Source organism: Micromys minutus, assembly GCF_963924665.1.
Source record: "Micromys minutus genome assembly, chromosome: 10".
Taxonomy (NCBI): domain Eukaryota; kingdom Metazoa; phylum Chordata; class Mammalia; order Rodentia; family Muridae; genus Micromys; species Micromys minutus.
The window spans coordinates 52,877,355-52,895,899 of NC_137979.1; the positions used below are offsets into that span (position 1 = coordinate 52,877,355).

Consider the following 18,545-nt stretch of genomic DNA (forward strand, 5'->3'; position numbering starts at 1 on the left):
GCTAGCTCAGTGACCAAGGGTGCCATCTCCATATCCCGGATGTCACAGATGTCTGACATAGAGATGTCTCTGCAGCCACTGGCCCCAAAGGAGAGAAAAGGTGAAGACGACTGGAGGCCAATGAACGACTGAGGGGTAAGAGGAGGGAGAGACAAGTCCCGCTGAAAGGCCCAGCAGAGTCGAAAGTAAAGAGGAGAGTGTAAGAAATAGTAGATGGAGGGGGGAGGGGCAGACGGACAGAGGGAGGTGGCATGCCAGCTCCTGTTTGCAAGGCCTGCTTGGGGCCTTCTAGAAGACTTAGTTATGATGCTAACTTGTACCACCTCCCACAGTGAGGGAAGCTCGCAGCCCACCCTAACTAATCCTTATAAACCAGGACCAGAACCCAGGGCAGCCAGATCCACCCATCAAAGGTTTTTATGTTGTCCTTATTGCTTTTGTTTTGCCACTTCTAACTCCATTTTCTTTGGATTTTATGTGTATGGGTGTTTTGCCTGTCCGTCCATCTGTGCACCACATGTGTGCAGTGCCCTCAGAGAACAGAAGAGGGCGTTAGGACTGGGTTTACTCAGAGCTGTGAGCATCCACATTGGAGCTGGGAACTGAACCCAGGTCCTCAGGCGGAGCAGCTACTTTGCTTGATCACTGAGCCATCTCTGTAGCCCCAACACGCAGGGTCTCTTGTTTTTGTTTTGTTTTGGTGTTGGTTTTGGTTTGGGGTTTTTGTTGCTGTTGTTGTTTTTGGGGTTTTGGTATTTTTGCTAGGCTTGGTTTGGTTTTTTTTTTTTTTTTTGGTGATGGGGGCTGGAACTCACTCTTTAGTCTAGACTGGTCTTGAACTCACAGAGATCTGCCTCTGCCTTCCCATTGCTGGGACTAACGATTCAATTCCCAGCATCCACATGGCAGCTCATCTCCATCTCTAACTGTACTCCCAGGAGACCTGATGTCCTTCCTGGCCTCCACGGGCACTACCAGGCTCTCATATGATGCACAACAGATATACAAGCAGACAGAAACACCCATAAACATAAAATAATACGTATTGGAGAGATGAATCAGCAGTTATGAGCACTGCCTAATCTTCCAAAGGACCCAGGTTCAATTCCCAATATCCACATGGCAGCTCATAACATTCTGTAACTCTGCTTCCAGAGGACCCAACACAGTTATACAGACGTACAGGCAGGCTAAACACAAGTATACATAAAACAAATACATCATTAAAAAAAAGAAATGATACGGTTTCAAGAAATAAAGCTGAGGGCTGGAGAGATGGGTCAGTGGTTAGCGCACTGGCTATTCTCCCAGAGAACTCTGGTTCTATTCCCAGCACCCACATGGTGGCTTACAACCATCTGTAATGGGATCTGATGCCCTCTTCTGGTGTGTCTGAAGACAGCTACAGTGTACTTAAATAAATAAATCTTAAAAGAAGAAGGAGCTCCCCAAGACGCCGTAGGGTCTGCAGAGCAGGCCCGATTAGGGACAGGCATGACCAATTGGTTCCTCGAATCCTACAATGAGGCCCCTGATGGCAGCCAGTGTCATCACAAGGCCTACATCACCACTGCTTTAGGCGGCCTTTGGGGCCTAATAGATTCTGCTTACAGCGTCACACTCAACCCAGCGGATTCCACCCTGGAAGCAGTGGCCAGAGTTGGCCGGCTCACACTCACTGCAGCCGCTGACAGAGCTGTGTTTGGCCACCTGTGTGAGTGCCCAGGTCTGAGAGAAGCCATACGACCCCCTGAACTCCTTCCCTGGAGGCTGTGCAGGAGGCCTGACATACGGAGCGCACACTCACAGCTACGGATGTGCAGCCATCAGCTGTGTCTCCACGGGCACCGCGGCTGCCCTGTTCAAGATTGGAAAGCTGGAAGGCTGGGAGTTGTTTCCCACCCACAAAGTGTGAACCAAAACCCTGTGGCAAATAAATGCTGTATGCCCCCAAAAAGTAAAAAATAAAAATAAAATTTTAAAAAAAAGAAGAAGGAGGAAAAAAGAAAGGAAGGAAGCTAAACAGGACACAGGACGGTGGTGGTACAGGTCTTTAATCCTAGCCCTTGAGAAGCAGAGGCAGGTGAGTCCAAGGCCAACCTGGTTTACAGAGTGTGTTCCAGGACAGCCAGGGCTGCATAGTGAGAGGGTGGGGTGGGGGAGAGAAAGAAAGAAGCTAAGTCAATCTGTGGTGACATGAGGCAATGGTTTTGACTGGTAAACAGAACTGAATTAAAACTGGCTTAAACAAAATAGGTTGTCTCTCTCTGTCGTCATTCCTTAGTTCCTGGCAACACCAGCTCTTTCTCCTTTGTTGCTCATTTATCCCTACAGTCTGGCTCACATAGGTCAGGCCTGTAGGATCCATTTCAGCCGGAAGGAAGGAGATGAAATCGAGGTGGGGGGGCTGGGAGGGGGCGGGGACTATCCTTTAATTGCAAGGCCTGGAAGAGAACAACCTCTTTTCCCCTTGAATATTACAAGTTATAGAACAATAGCCACAACTAGAGGCAAATAGATTATAAGTGAGCCAGAGAAGGTGAGCAGGCGGCTTTTCAGGCAGTGGGTGACTCTAAACTTCAATTCCCGGCCTTGACAGCCTGACCCACTTCTCCTGTGCACCATGTTAAGCAGCCAGTTCTCTGTGTGCTACAATGCACCCAAGACTGACCAGCTGACCTAGAGGTTAGAAAAGAGGGGTACTGCGGCCAGATTTGATGGTATACACCTGTAACCCCAACACTTTGGAAGTGGAGCCAGGAAGATGAAAAGTTCAAGGTTATCCCTGGTTACATAGGGAATTTGAGGCCAGCCTGGGCTACGTGAGATCTTGTCTTTAAAAAAACAACTGGACACACTGTTTTTTAAAAGCAAAAATCCCAGTATTTAGGAGGCAGAAGCAGGCAGGTCTCTGAGTTCAAAGCCAGCCTGGTCTACAGAGAGAGTTCCAGGAAAGCTAGGGCTACAGAAAGAAACCTTGTCTTAAAAAACCAAAAAAGAAACAGAGAGACAGAGACAGAGAAAAGGGGAAAAAAGGAAAGAAAAAAAGATTGATATTAAGGCCAAGAAAATTAGAACACACATACACTTTTTAAAAATAAAACAAAATGGTTGTCATGACATTTTCCTTAAAACTAATTAGGAATTGGGAAATTCTTCTTGGGCTAGCTAAAATATAAGAACATAAAAATTTAGATAGTGTATATGTATATAAAGAGAGATAAGTATAGTCTTGTAGATTGTTTTATTATGTGTGTGTGTGTGTGTGTTTTATTGTGAATGTGTGTCTCATTGTGTGTGTGTATGTGTGTGTGTGTGTATGTGTGCATCTGAGTGCAGGTGCCCTTGGAGGCCAGAAGAGGGTGTCAGCTCCTCTGGTGCTGAAGTTGCTAGTGGTTGTAAGCTGCCTGCTACAGATACTGAGAACTCAGGTCCTCTGCAAGAGCAGCATTTGTTCTTAACCATTGGGCTACCTCTCTGACCTCAGCTACAAAGAATTTCAAGGTCCAAACATGCAATCACCCCAAGAACTCCCAATGACTATGTGACAAGTGAATTCATGTGGGAATAAAACAATAAAATACTTGATAAAGGTTGATCTCAGAAATTCAAGGACTGTCAATACCCAGTGTTAAAACGATAACAGTAAAATAGCTTCCCTGAATATCCTGCCAGGATGTTCAGGTTGAGCTGCTGAAAATCTGGTATATTACCTATAGAGGGAGGCGTCTGAGAACTCAAAGAAATAGAAATGTTTAAATAGATCTCTTATATATGACCTCTCAGCCAATCAAAACCATCTCTCCTGGTTTTTCCCCTGCCCCAGAAGCCTAGGGGATATTATCTTACTAAGGCCTTGAGAAAGTCTAGCATAGTGGCACAAGACTTTAATCCTAGTCCTTGAGATCAGAGGCAGGTGAATCTCTGTGAGTTCAAGGCCGGCCTGGTCTACATAGTGAGTCCCAGGACAACTGGAACTACAGAGTGAGATCCTGTGTTTGAAAAACAAAAAAGACAAACAAAACAAAATAAAACAAAGAAACACTTTGAGACATGCACTGTGGTGAGAGCATCAGAATTGGTCCTCATCTCAGTCATGACTGTTGCTGTGAGTTAGAGATGAGGTCATGGATGCTGCAGGGATGTTTGGGGTTCTTGTTATTTTTTTTCATGTGTATGTGTGTAGTGCACATGTATGAGTGTTAGTGTCAGGGGAGTGTAAGTGTACAAGTGTTTGTGTGTGTGGAGACTAGAGGTTGATGTCAGATGCCCTCCACCATGACTCTCTGCCCTTCTGTTTGTTTGTTTGTTTTATGGCATATATTTTTTACTTTGTGTGTGTGTGTGTGTGTGTGTGTGTGTGTTGGGGACAGAGCTGGCAGGGACCATAACATGCATGATGACTCAGAGGACTTTTGGAAGTTAGTTCTTGCTTTCAACCATGTTGACCCAGGATTTGAATTCAGATCTGGCTGGCTCTGTAACTTAGTTTTGGAGGGAGGGTCTGTTACTGACTGAACCTGGAGCTCACTGGTGTGTGTGGGCATAGGCTAGCCCATCACACACAAAGGTGTTCACATCCTGACCCCCAGGACCTGTGCCTACATTATATTGTATGGCAAAGAGTAGTCAAGTTTTTTAGATTAGGTTTGCTGATGAGATTGCTTTAAATAAAAAGATTAACCTGGGTTGTTTAGTGCCTTAAGTATCCTTAAACACAGACAAAGCATCAAGTCCAGTGTCCCAGCAGAGATACAAGAGAGATTCACAAAATTATGTCTGGCTTGGAGAGGAAGAGGCCATGAGCCAAGGAACACATACAGCTCCTAAGAACTGAAGAAGAAATCCCCTTCTCCCCAGAGCCCCAGGAAGGGACACAACCCTATGGATTCTTTGAATAGCTTATTGAGTCCCATTTCAAATTGCCTTAATATAAGATGTAAGATAACCTGTGTGTGTGTGAGAGAGAGAGAGAGAGAGAGAGAGAGAGAGAGAGAGAGAGATCTAGAACCCACAATATAGACCAGTACTTGCTGAAATTCTTCTGCCTCTGCCTCTCCTAGGATGCTGAATTTACAGCATATACCATCAAGCCTGTCCGTTATAAATGTGTTCTTTAAAGCTACTAAGTTTGTGGCAATGTGTGACAGGGGTCCAAAAAATAATAATACACTCCACATTAGAGTTCTGAACCAGGGTGTAATGAAATGATAGGAATGGTTGAGAAGAAACAAAAGAATTAATTCCTCAGGCCCCCATTAAGGAAACAAACAGCAAACCAGCCAGGCACAGAGGCTAAAGAATGAGTTCCAGGCAGTCAGTGGCTACACAGAGAAATCCTATCTCTAATTAATTAATTCTAGGGCATCCCATTTGAGATATATTTCTAGGGAAGGCCCTAAAAAAAAAAAAAAAAAAAAAAAAAAAAAAAAACATTGTGCTAAGAGAAATGAAACCAGACACAAGGACCATGTGTGTTTAAGATGTCTAGACAGGTGCCTTTAATCCCAGCACTTGGGAGATAGAGGAAGGCAGATCTCTGTGAGCTGGAGACCAGCATGCAAACTTCAGGACAGCTAGGGCTATACAGAGAAACCCTGTCTTGGCGGGGGAAATGTCGGGACAGGTAAATCTTATGTAGAGCACTAGACAGTGAGTGAGTGACTACAGCTGGAGGAAAAGGTGAGGAAAATGGCCTGTAATAGGTATAGAGTCTGCATGTCTGTGTGTATAAGTATGTATGTATTCGTGAGCATATGCACGTATGTACATGTGCATATGAAGACCAGAGGTCAACATTGTGTGCCTTCCTCTATTGCTCTCAGCTGTGACACACATGTATGGGCATCTACAAAGACCAGAGGCCAGAACATGGCTGGTATTAAAGGCATGTTCTGCCACGCCCAGGTTCATGCAGTGAGTGCTGGGTGTTGAAACTGGAGCCTCATGTATAATAAGAAGGAACTCCACCAACTAAGCCATATGGTTGGTTTGAACAAAGAAGCGTGTGTAAGAACAGGTGAGGAGGGGATGTGGGTCAGGAAGAGGCATGAAGTCTACTGTCTGAACTTGGCATTGACGCTGGGGGAAAGAAGTGAGGTCTATAGATGGCCCCAACCAAGGGAGCAGAATTCTGCTTTGTATTAAGAAGCCCACTGTGACTGTGCAGAGGATGGGGCATAGCAACAAGAATGACGTCTGGAACATACAAATTGTGTGTAGAAGAGACAGCAATTGTCCAATGGAGTTGCCCTGAACCAACGTTAGATTCTTTGGTACCACTTGAGTTTGTTGTAATGGGTATGCATTCGCTCTGGACTCGGATGTTTCCAAAGATAACTGATCATTTGGGACCCATGTGCACCGCCAGGAGGCATGTCAAGTGGTCCAGGCACTCCTGTTCTCCAAAGTAAGGCACAGAATCATCATATGATCCAGCAGCTCTGTGGCTGGATACAGTAAACCCCAGGGGATTGAAAGATGGAGCAGCCAAGATGGCTCACTGTGGCTGGATACAGTAAACCCCAGGGAATTGAAAGATGGAGCAGCCAAGATGGCTCAGCAAGTAAAAGTGCTTGACACACAAGGAGGGCTGGAGGGATGGCTCAGTGGTTAAGAGCACTGACTGCTCTTCCAGTGGTCCTCAGTTCAAATCCCAACAACCACATGGTGATTCATAACCACCTGTACTAGGATCTGATGCCCTCTTCTGGTGTGTCTGAAGACAGCTACAGTGTACTCATATACATAAAATAAATAAATCTTTTTAAGAAGTCAAAAGGAGTAAGCTATGGTTGTTTACTCCTTTAAACCCAGCGTTTGGGAGGCAGAGGCAGGTAGATCTCTGAGTTCAAGGCCATCCTGATCCACAGAGTGAGTTCCAGGACATCCAGTGCTGCACAGGGAAACCCTGTTTCATAAAAACAAAAAATTTTAAAAAAGAGTTGAAAGAACGCAGAGGGATCTATACATTCATATTCACAGCAGCATTTTCCCATCGACCCAAGTGTATGAGATCTAAACATGCACTAGAATATTATTTAAGCTTTAAGAGAAATAATTTTTTATTTAGTCACTTAATTGTATACACACACACACACACACACACATGTATTGTGAAATTGCTGTACATGTGTGTTGTATGCACAACTACGTGTACAGATGTGAATGTCCATGTATGTGGAGACCAGAGAAGGATATCAACTGTCCTTCACTGTCTCCATTCAACCTTATTCCCTGAACCTGGAGCTAGACTGGCAGGAACACTGCTGTGTTCACCCCAAGACTACAGGTATCCACACAATTACACCCAGCTTTTTACATGCCAGCTGGGGATTTGAACTCAGGACCTCATGCTTACACAGCAAGTACTCTCCCTGCTGAGTTGTCTCCCCAGCTAAGGAATGAGCATTTGACACAGACCACCACAAAATGAATTGGGCAAGCATCATGCTAAGTGAAATGAGCCAGCTTTGAAAGAACATTTCTTGTGTGACTCTGTTCAGATGAGGAACTAGAAAAATCATAGGGACATAAGAATCTAATAGAAACCAGGAAGAGGGTCGTAGGGCCTCAGTCATAGATTATTAAGTACAGAGTTGCTATCTGGAATGACGAAAAGGCTCTAGAGATGGGCAATAGCAATGGTTTTAAATAAGGTGAGGGTGAAATGCTTGCCGCAAAAGCTTGCAGACCTGAGTTCAGATTCCCCATAACCACATAAAACTAGTTTCTAATCCCAGAGCTCCTACAGTGAGATGGGAGGTAGAAACATGAGAACTCCAGTCAGCCCGATGTGCACAACAATAAATAACCAAAGGCCCTGTCTCAAACAGGGTGGAGTGCAAGACTCAAAGCCTAGGGTTGCCCTCTGACCTCCATATAGGCACACATTCACAGTCAAACACACAGAGAAACCTTCAAAGGCTAAAATACAGGACTGGAGAGATGGCTTAGCAGTTAAGAGCACTGACTGCTCACATAAGCTGTAACCCCAGCCCCAGGGAAGTAGAGGAAGGGGGACCAGAAGTTCAAGGTTGTTTCAGCTCTACAGTAAGTTCAAGGGCCATCCTGAAATATGTGAGGTCCTGACTCAGAAAAGGCAACAACAGCCACAAACTATAGTATATTAATAAATGAAGATACGGAACACTGCTTCAAATTCCAGAGCTCAGAAGCAAGAAGATTGCAAGTTCCAGGTCAATCAGGGATACAGAACAAGATCCTGTCCTAAACCAAACAACAACAATAATAAAGCCAGAGGCAATGTCGAAAAAACAAACAAACAAACAGTTCTGTAGCCCCCATGAGAGTACTAGCAGCACACTGTGTATGAGACCCAAGACCCAATTCCAACACTATCAAAAACAAATAAACAAATGGAAAAGAACAGTTCTGCACATGTCACCTTTGTGGGGAAGGGTAAGAAGGCCGTCACTACAGCAAGCATCCAAGCATCAGTAGAAAACCCCACGGTAGGAGCTGGAGAGATAGCTCAGTGGTTATAAGCCCTGGCTGATCCTGCAGAGGACCTGCAGGGTTCAGTTCCCAGAACCCACATGACAACTCACAACCACCTGTAACTCCAGTTCCAGAGGGTTCAACGCCGTCTTTTGGCCTCAAGGGACATCAGGTATGCATGCCGTACACATATAAATACACACACCACAAAAAAAAAAAAAAAAAAAACTGATACACATAGGTGAACCTTTATTAAAAAAAAAATGAAAAAGAAAAGAAAAATGAACCTACAGTGGTCTTCTACAGGTAACTACCCCAAAGCCGCCAACACAACTGTAGGAGCCAGAAGGACACACTGTCACCGGTACTCTACAAGTAATCTTATTCCAGGCTTTCAGATGCTATTTCACACAGGAAGGAGCTTGGATCTATCTCGCTTATGAATTTCTGTTTGAGGGGTGGAGAGACTTCAGGAGCTTGGGCTGTTTCCTGGCGTTGCACACTTAGCCGGCCTGGAAGCCTCAGGCCCCAGCCTGGCTGACCAGGAGCCAGAGTCAGCTTCATCCCACGCTTCCTGTCGGGTCCAAGCAGCCTGGATTTCCTGGTGACCCTTCCCTGCACCCAGCTGATTCAAAGGCCTGGCAGGACCCAATGCCAACCTGAAAAATCAGAGGCAGCCAGGTTTACTTCAGATCTCCAAACCAACAGACGAGTACTTGGCTTCTACGTGTGAGAGTTAATAATAAACATGTGTGTGACAAGCAGGGAGAGCCCCTTCAACTTCCATATTTCAGATGACAGTCCATTTTAAGTTAACCAGGCAGAATAATCAACACAAATAACAAACCAACCAACAACGAAGGCAAGTGCCGGGAATGTAAAATGGAGTAGCCATCCTCTATCCCTGACTTGGTTTTTAAGATGGGGGTCTCCTGTAGCCTAGGCTGGCCCCGAGCTTGTCATATAACTGATAAGGACCTTGAGTTCCTAATTCTCTTCCTTCAGCCTCCTACGTGCTGAGATTTCAAGCAAGCACCACTACATCCAGTGAAACATCTGTCCTAGAAAACAGTTGGTTTCTTTTTGTTTCTTCTCCTTCTCCTTCTTCTTCCTCCTCTTAGTTTTCTGAGACAGGGTTTCTCCATGAAGCCCTGGCTCTCCTGGAACTCTCTCTGTAGACCAGGCCGGGCTTGAACTCACAGATACCACCACCCCCATCTCTGCCTCCCAACTGCTGGGAGGCATGAGCTACCACCACCCTGCCTGTGAGAGTTTTATCAAAGCAACAGAAAGCAACATACATATCACACAGGGTATTGACGGTGGTCTTGTGAATACACAATTTTGTCCCCATTTTATAGACAAAGAAATGCTCAGAGAACAGAACAAGCAAAGATGGTTAAACTGGTAATCGGTAAAGAACTTCACTGCCTTCTGACCCCAAGATTTTGGCCTTTTGTCACCTCACCTTCTACTGCAGCCACCAGCGTTGAAGAAGGGAAGCTCCAGGCTTCCTGACAGAGATCACCCGAGGCCCTGATGACATCTCATATCACAGCCGAGCCTCCTCCACTTGGTCCTTCCACTACGTCCTGACCCACACACAGCTGCCCAGAGTCCAAGACAGACACAAAGATCTGCTCTTGGAAGAGGTGGTAGATTACCCAATATGGTAGTGCACACTCGAAATGCCAGCACTTAGAAGCAGGAGGACCAGGTTTTCAAGGTCAGCTTTGTCTACAGAACACCCACCCTGGATGCCATGAGACCGTGTCTCAAGAAGTGGCAAGAAAGGTAGTGAGTTCCAGGCCAGGAGGGACTAAACAAAACAAAAAAAAAACAGGATTTAAGAAATGATAAAGGGATTAGGGACTGCAGAGATGGCTCAGGAGTTCAGATCTGCACAGTTCAGTTCCCAGCACACACATTAGTTGGCTCACATACCCATAATTCCAGCTCCAGGGACATCCTTTGCCTCTGGTCTCCATGGGTACCTGCATTCATGTGTACATAGACTCACACTCATGCATATAATTTAAAATAAAAGATAAAAATAGGAAGGCGAGGTGGGCATATAACTTGGTGGTAGAATGTTTGCCTACTATACACAAGGTCCCAAGCTGACCTTCAGTATGGAAAAAAAAGCTAGAGAGACAAAGTCTTGAAGAGAAAATGGCTGACAGGTAGTTCAATCAGGGCCAGAGGTTTGGGACCATTCTTCAACATTCCCATATTAGCAGGGCCAACTTTCCCATGACCTTTACATATAGGCCTAAGGTCAACTGTAGATGCTAGATTAATGTGGAGTTGATCTGGAGCCAAAAGAAGAACTTGGCCAGGGAAGAGCTTATAGTGTTTATTGAGTGAATAAATATACGTCAAGCTGTGGATGTGAACATTTTAAAATGCCAGGCACACAGAAGCAATGGGAAACTGGGGACAATATATTAGGGTGCAACTCAGACCGGAGCAGAAGGAGTACATATGTCCTAGCTAAGGGGACGGCCACCATTCAGCTCTGGCTGGGTGAGATCCGACCACCTATTGCTGCATCTGATTTTTCCAGAGAAGCCAAAATCTGGACTCTTTTATTTTTAAGATTTATTTCTTTTATGTTTGTGAGTACACTGTTGCACTCTTCAGACACACCAGAAGAGGGCGTCAGATCCCATTACAGATGGTTGAGAGCCATCTCTCCAGCCCCAAATCTGGACTCTTTATGAGGAGCTCTTGATTTTTTTTTTTCTTCATGTTGTAAGATAATTTTTTTTAAGTTCTTTGAATTAAGTGAGGGTCTAATGAAGCACACATGCTGGACAAGTGTCACTCAGAGGACAAGGATTGTCAACTCTAAAGCCGTGGGATGGCTAGACAGGGAAGTCCACAGCGAGTGGACGAGACCCAGGTTCTCTGGCAGCCACGAGCCAACTCCATCTGGATGGTACCTTTGGAGAGATCTCATCCAGTGGTGTCCAAAGAGTGGGGGTCACTGGCTGGGATGGTGATGTGACTTCCAGATCTCAGGAAAAACGGGTCTCTTTTTGAATTATCAGACCCTGGTGTGACCATCTTTCATGCTGGTGCTAGAAGCATGAAGACCAGACAACCCCTAATGGGCAAAAAATGGTCCTGCTGGCTTTTCTTACGGAGAAGCCTCATTGCTGCATGTGTCAGACTAAAAGAATTGAAGACTAGGCTTAGATAGCATCCTAATATGAAGGCTGAAAAGGCCCAGCCTTTCACCCAGTGGTGGTGCATGTCTTTAGTCCCAGCACTTGGAAGAAAGAGGCAGGAAGTTTTCTGTGAGTTCGAGGCCAGCGTGTCCTACAGAGTGGGTTCCAGGACAGCCAGGGCTACACAGAGAAACCCTGTCTCAAAAAAAAAAAAAGTTCCTACCTTTCATCCTCCAATCTAATAGCAAAGACCTTTCGTCACATCCCTCCCTAGCAGGTTGTCTGTCTCCAACTGAAGAAACTGGTGCAGAGTTCAGAGTGGCCCAGGTCCAAATCTAATTCCTCCCTTTGCTGTGACCTCAGTCTGGTCCTGGCTTTGGAATCCCAAGAGCCCTGGCATCAGGCACGGATAGTGGACGCTATTGTGCAATGAGAAGGAGGGGGGTCGTCTCAGTTTTTCTGCCCAAGAATCTGTCTCTCTGGTCTAATCATGGATACCAGAACAGAATAGTATCCCTGACTCACAGGCTGAGGAGACCTAAGCACTCCACGAAACACAGTGACCACGTCCTAGCTCAGATACTGGGGTGGAAAAGGAGGACCCTGGGGGACCTAAGTACAGTCTGAGGTGCAGTTCATACATTGTGGGGAGCCAGCCTGCAGCACTCACCTATAATCCAGACCTTGTGAAGTGGAGGCAGGAGGATCTGGAGATCAAGATCACTCTTAGCTACATAATAAGCTGAGGCCAGCCAGAGGAAGAGGGAGAGAGGGAGAGAAAGAGAGAAAGCAGGAGGTGGAGAAAGGAGGGGGAGGAAAATGGAACTAGTGTTCACTATGTTAAGCAAAATAATCCAGATTCAGAAAGACATTTTTTTTCTCACTTATGCAGTATCTAATTTTTTTAAAAGGCATGTGTGGTGGTTTGAATGAAATGGCCCCCATAGGGCCAAAAAACTGACTTTTCTCAAAAGTTGTCCTTTAGCCTCTAAGTTCACATGATGCTGCATAAGCGCTCGCACACACACACACACACACACACACACACATACACACACACACACACACACACACACAAAACCACTCACAAACATATATCACTAATAAACAACTTCACAAACACTAAATATTGTGAAGAGTTAAGACGACCACACACAGACACACACACTCCATTTTTTTTGACATTCTACAGGCTATAGACATCATTTTCTTCCTCACACATGCAAAACCTAGATTTGTTTTTTAAAAGGCATGTGTGATAATTTGAATGAAATGGCCCCATTGTCCCATAGGGAAAGGCACTATTAGGAGGTGTGGCCTTGTTGGAGGAAGTGTGTCACTGTGGGGGCGGGATTTGATGTCTCATATGCCCAAGCTGTGCCCAGTGTGGTTCACAGTCTCCTAGCTGCCTGCAGATCAAGATGTAAAACTCTTGGCTCCTCCAGCACCATGTCTGCCTAGATGCTGCCATGCTTCCCACCATAATGATAATGGACTAACCCTCTGAAACTGTAAGCCAGCCCCAATTAAATGTTTTCCTTTATAAGGGTTGCCTTGGCTGGGGCTGGAGGGATGCCTCAGAGGTAAAGGGCAGTGACTTAACCTTAACATCCAGCTTCCCCCCTACAACTGTTAAAAATAAAATAACAACAGTCTGGAGAGATGACTCAGCGGTTAAGAGCACTGACTGCTCCTCCAGAGGTCCTGAGTTCAATTCCCAGCAACCACATGGTGGCTCACAACCATCTGTAATGGGATCCGATGCCCTCTTCTGTGTGTCTGAAGACAGCGACAGCGTACTCATAAACATAAAAATGAAGATTCTAAATAAAAAATTATAACAAAATAAAATAACGACATAGTTATAAAGGACAGTGTGTGTGCACATATGCTCAGTTGGCCCTAACCTGGGCTGCTAAGGACAGGGGACAGTTCACCCCAGCATCAGTGAGCACATGCAGTGACCAGAAACTTGACTTCCAAACATCATTTTCACCAAACAGAACCAGGGTCCTTGGAGAGAACTGGTTGCTTCTGTGGCCAGAACAGGAAAAAAGACAGAGGAGCCTGGAACAGTTTGTGTTAGAAAGCTCCAGAAATGATGGATCGTGGCAAAATAGACCTAGCAACCAGCTTGAACAGGTTTCCACTGGCCAAAACGGGAAGAATTCAATTGCTAAAGTAAACAGTGGAAGTTACAGGGCTGGAGCCCTTGGAATCCACGAGGCTGCTCAGACTTAAGTCTCCTGTCCGAGAGCTTGGGGTGAGGTGGTGCCACAGATGAAGAATACTCAGCCCTCACTTATTGTCTCCCCTCCCCCATGTCTTGAGTAGAAAGGACACGACGCATGGAGCAAGCTAGCATCCCAAAAAAATTCCTAGACAGACCCTCCAGGACATATGGACTTTGGACATTTGTCCAGGGTCTGAGGACCGGCTATGAGGGCGAGGCAGGCAGAGGGCCAGGAGAGGCTGGTTGGCCACGGCTGCCTCCCATGAGCCTGTGGCCAGTGCTGAGGGTTGGGCAGGGGGCCTCCTGCAGAGCGAGGTCCCCCCCCCACATCTGGTTCACATTGCAGGGTAAAAACAAACGGGTGTCTCAGCTGGAAAAGGCCCAGTAGACTTGGCCAAGCCATGTAGCCAGGACAGCAGGACACAGTGTCACCTCCTCCATAGGTCACCAGGCCTGGCCGGCTCCCAAGGGTTTTGCAGAGGGAAAGCAACTGGAAAAGAGGCTGCTTTTCTGAGTAGGCCGACATTATCTGGACCCAGCTCCACCTAATGTACAAAACAGCTTCCTGTGTCATTGTCCAGAGGGGCTGGTTCTTGGACTTTCGGGTGACTCATTTCAGCATGAGGCTGGAGCGACACGCAGCCCATCCACCCTTGTCTACCCAGAGCTCCTCATTTGGTGAGGCAGGGCAGCATGTGTGGTCTTGGGTAGCTATCTGAACGTCTCTGAACCCTTTTCCCCAGCAGTCCAGGGTATGATTCCTTCTTTACAAGGCCATGGAAATCTGTGAGGGACTAAGCACAAGGCACAGCTATGAATCAGAAAGCTCTCAGGCACATCTGCCATTCCTACTGGTCACTGGGGGGACCAGTCCCATGTCTTCTATTGGCTCAGAAAACATCTAAAAAGTAACACAGAAGAAAAACCTGTTTTTTTTTTTGTTTGTTTGTTTGTTTTTTTGTTAAAGATGAGAGTACACTGTCCCTCTCTTCAGACACACCAGAAGAGGGCATCAGATCTCATCACAGATGGTTGTGAGCCACCATGTGGCTGCTGGGAATTGAATTCAGGACCTCTGGAAGAGCAGTCAGTGCTCTAACCACTGAGCCATCTCTCTAGCCCGAAGAAGAACCTTGTCTTCCAAACTTTATACCCTGGCAGTCAGCACCATCCTGACAGGATGGAGTAAGGGTGTGGAGCTCACCTTGACAGTCTGACTGTGTGGTTGTAGGAGGCTTTGTTAATCTCTCTGACCCTGTTTCTTCTTGCTCCTGCTTTCGGGTGCTCATGGTAATGAAGCGGGGTTTACACAGCAGAGAGTGGCATGGTTCGGGGTAAACACTACTCTCCTTCCCAGCTTCACATTGAAGACTCTATTCTGAAAGGAAGCACGTCAAGCTGTACCTTAAAACCACCATTGGCCCTTCAGTAAATGGGGAGCAGACAGAACCAAGCGAGACAGACCTGGGTTCTCACCGGCAGGCACTCTTCAGTGCCTTTAGGTTCCCCATGTTCTTTCTCCTTTGGCTATCATCAGATCTACAGCAATGCCCTACACTTTGGCTTGGTGAAGCCAGCTTGCTCCCCCTGGGCTCTGCTGATTGTTTGGGGGTTGGGGGAGGCTGTTTCTGCGGATGCAACTATTCTTTATCAAACGTTAGGAAGTAGGAATCCCTTATAGATAGGATCTGGGATGCCCCTCCCCTGGGAGTTTGAAAATGAGTTGGTTATACTTCAGCAAATCATCTAGCTCCGTAGTGGTCTGGTTGTGTGTGTGTGTGTGTGTGTGTGTGTGTGTGTGTGTGTACACATGTGTAGGTACAAGTGTTGTGCCTGTGCACACCAGAGGCCAGAGGAAGATCCCTCAGAACTGGAGTCACAGGGATTTGCATCCACTCAAGTTTGTTACGTGGGTGCTGGAATCTCAACTTAGGTTCTTATGATTCAGCTGCTAGTGGTTTTTGTTTTTCTCTGTGTAGCCCTGGCTGTCCTGGAACTTGCTCTATACACCAAGCTGGCCTCTGTCTCCCCCTCAGTCCCATTCCCAATTTTTATATAGATTTTAGGGATCCAAACCCAGGACCTCTGTATTACCAGTTCCAGGGAGTCTAACACTGTCTCCTGGCATCCACAGGCATCAGACAAGCATGTGGGGCACACGCATAAACATTTTAAAATACAGTTGTTTGGCAGGGTCTCATTATGTAGATCAGAATGATCTCAAATTCATAGAGATATGCCTGATTCTGCCTTCCGAGTGCTAGAGTTAAAGCTATGCCTAGCCAAAATAAATAAATATATATATTTAAAATTGTATGCAAAAGATAAACATCTCTTTCTGCACCTGGGCTAGCCTGCTGGAAGCAGGTCTGACTATAAAAGGACAAAATTCCTCGAGAAGATTGTGGTGCAGGATAGGACCACTTCTACAGGCTTTTAGTAGGTCCCAAATCACAGAAAACACAAGGCTCCTTAAAACTGAAGATATCCAGATATTCATGCCATCGGACAGAGGTGTACTTGCATACATGAAGCAAAACAAACAAAATAGCAGTTGGAGAGATGCCTTGGTCCAGTTACTTTGTGTTCTTCCAGAGAACCTGAACTAGGTTCCCAACAGCTACACTGTAACTCCAATCTGGTGCCTCTGACCTCCTCAGGTCCCTGCACACGCGTGTACATATGTACACACAAGCATACACATACTTTTAAAAACAAATTTTTAAAAAGAAGCCCCACAGTGACTCCTGGTGGCAAACTGAGCAAAGCCAACACACATATGGCGGTTCACAAGCATCTGTGACTTTGGTTCAAGAGGGAACCAGTGCCCTCTTCTGGCCTCTGTTGACAGAAAGCACAGTATACATACATACCCACATACATACATGCAGGTAAACCCTCAACGCTTTAAAGTGCATTAAATAAATAAAAGTTTCATTTATTTGCCGAGAGTGGGGGCAGACACCTTGAATCCTAGCATCCAGAGGCGGAGACGGGTGGATCTCTGAGTTCAAGGCCAGTTTACAATCTGGAAAAAGGCAATTTGGGCCCGTGGGAACAATGGCATGCATGCTCTGGACCAAATTCTTGAGAAACCTCCCTTCAAAGGCCACTGGACACAGACCCAGTGTGATTCAGTACCGCAGTGCACTTAATCTAATAGAAATGGATTTGTTGGGAGAGATAAGGAAAGGGGAGGGAAGGAAGGAGGGAGGGAGAGGGAGGGGAAAAGGACTGACTCAGCACTTAACACTGTAATCTCAGTATCTTGGAGGCAGAGGCACAAAGGTCAGGAATCCAGTGGTATCCTCAGCTGTAGTGAATTCAAAACCAAGTTGTGTCCATCCCTATTTGCTTTTAATTTTTAACCCGAACACTTATAATTTCATTAGGAAGTAGATACTAGTTTTATCTCTATCTCACTGAGCTGTGGCGCCCATCGCAGTTAAAGCATTTCCGGAAGGCCACACAGGTGTCGAGCCGGGATGGCACCTCAAATGGAAGTCAAGAGCTGGGCTCTGACACCCTAAGCTCTACTGCCTCCCTGTGGCCATTTTTCTAGTATCGAAGGAACTTCCAGGCTTTTAAACCTTTTCTTAGGCGGAGGACGAACAGCCAGCCTGGGTCTACGAGACCCTGCCTCAAAATAGACTAAATTCATAAGTAAATAAACAAATAAATCCCCCCGAGCGGGGGGTTCCCTAGTGGTTGACTCTGGCTTAGCCTGGGGTACCTAAAGGGTCAGGAAAGCAGTGTCTCTTGAATCTTTAAACTAGGGTCTCAGCCACTTGTGAAGACACACACTGTATCCCCCAGCATCTGGGAAGCTAAGGAGGGGCCATTACTGTACTATCTTGGCAAGACCAGGTTACAGAGGGAGGGTTTACACTCATCAGCAAACAACAACAACAAAGGGTTTGTAACCTCCAAGCTGTTGACACTCCTAGGCTGGACGGCTCCTTACTGAGGGCTCTCCTGTGCATTACAGATGTTTAGTGGCAGTAAAATGGCCCTGTCTCACATGTGACAACCAAAAATGTCTCCACACTGTGACATGTCTCTCCTAAGGGAAAGGGAATTATAAAATTTGCCTTTAGAACCAACAATTTAAATAGACTAGAATCTTAGATTTGTTTCTTTTTCTTTTTCCTTAAGCTATTACTTACCTGAAAGTTTGCTCTAAAGTTTCAATGACCCGGAAATGCCAGCCATTTGAAGCCTGCTGCAGGCTGAAGCAAAGAAGGGAGGTAATTAATTACATATTGTCTAACTCCATTCTTCCTGGCCATTGCTTTGGGCCTCCTTCTTCCCTTCTGGCCACTGTTTGAATAGTTGTGCAGGGTAGCCAGTCTATCTTAGATCTGGCTGCCTTTCAGTAATGGTGGGGAGGATTTACCTGGCTTAATTAACTCAGATTTGTAAGGTTCCTCAGGAAACCCAGAATACAACGGAAGTCCAAGATACTGGGATTCTCACAGCCACACTCTTAAAAATAACAATTCCTCCAGGTGGTGGTGACACATGCTTTTAATGCCAGTACTCAGGAGGCAGAGGCAGGTGGATCTCTTGAGTTCAAGGCCAGCCTGGACTACAGAGTGAGTTCCAGGTCAGCCAAGACTAGAGTGAGAAGCACTGCCTCAAACCAAACAAACAAATCCCACATGAAAAGGATTACTGTG

At 46.0% G+C, this 18,545-nt stretch overlaps 1 protein-coding gene across 1 annotated transcript; it reads left to right on the top strand.

Annotated features, from left to right (window-relative positions):
* Positions 1-1,494: 1,494 nt before the first annotated feature.
* Positions 1,495-1,915, top strand: LOC308425245 (NADH dehydrogenase [ubiquinone] 1 alpha subcomplex subunit 11-like; the record flags this gene model as incomplete). Its single annotated transcript, XM_080922466.1, is given in 3 exon segments — positions 1,495-1,706; positions 1,708-1,729; positions 1,733-1,915. Coding segments are annotated over 3 exon segments (417 nt in total).
* Positions 1,916-18,545: the final 16,630 nt, after the last annotated feature.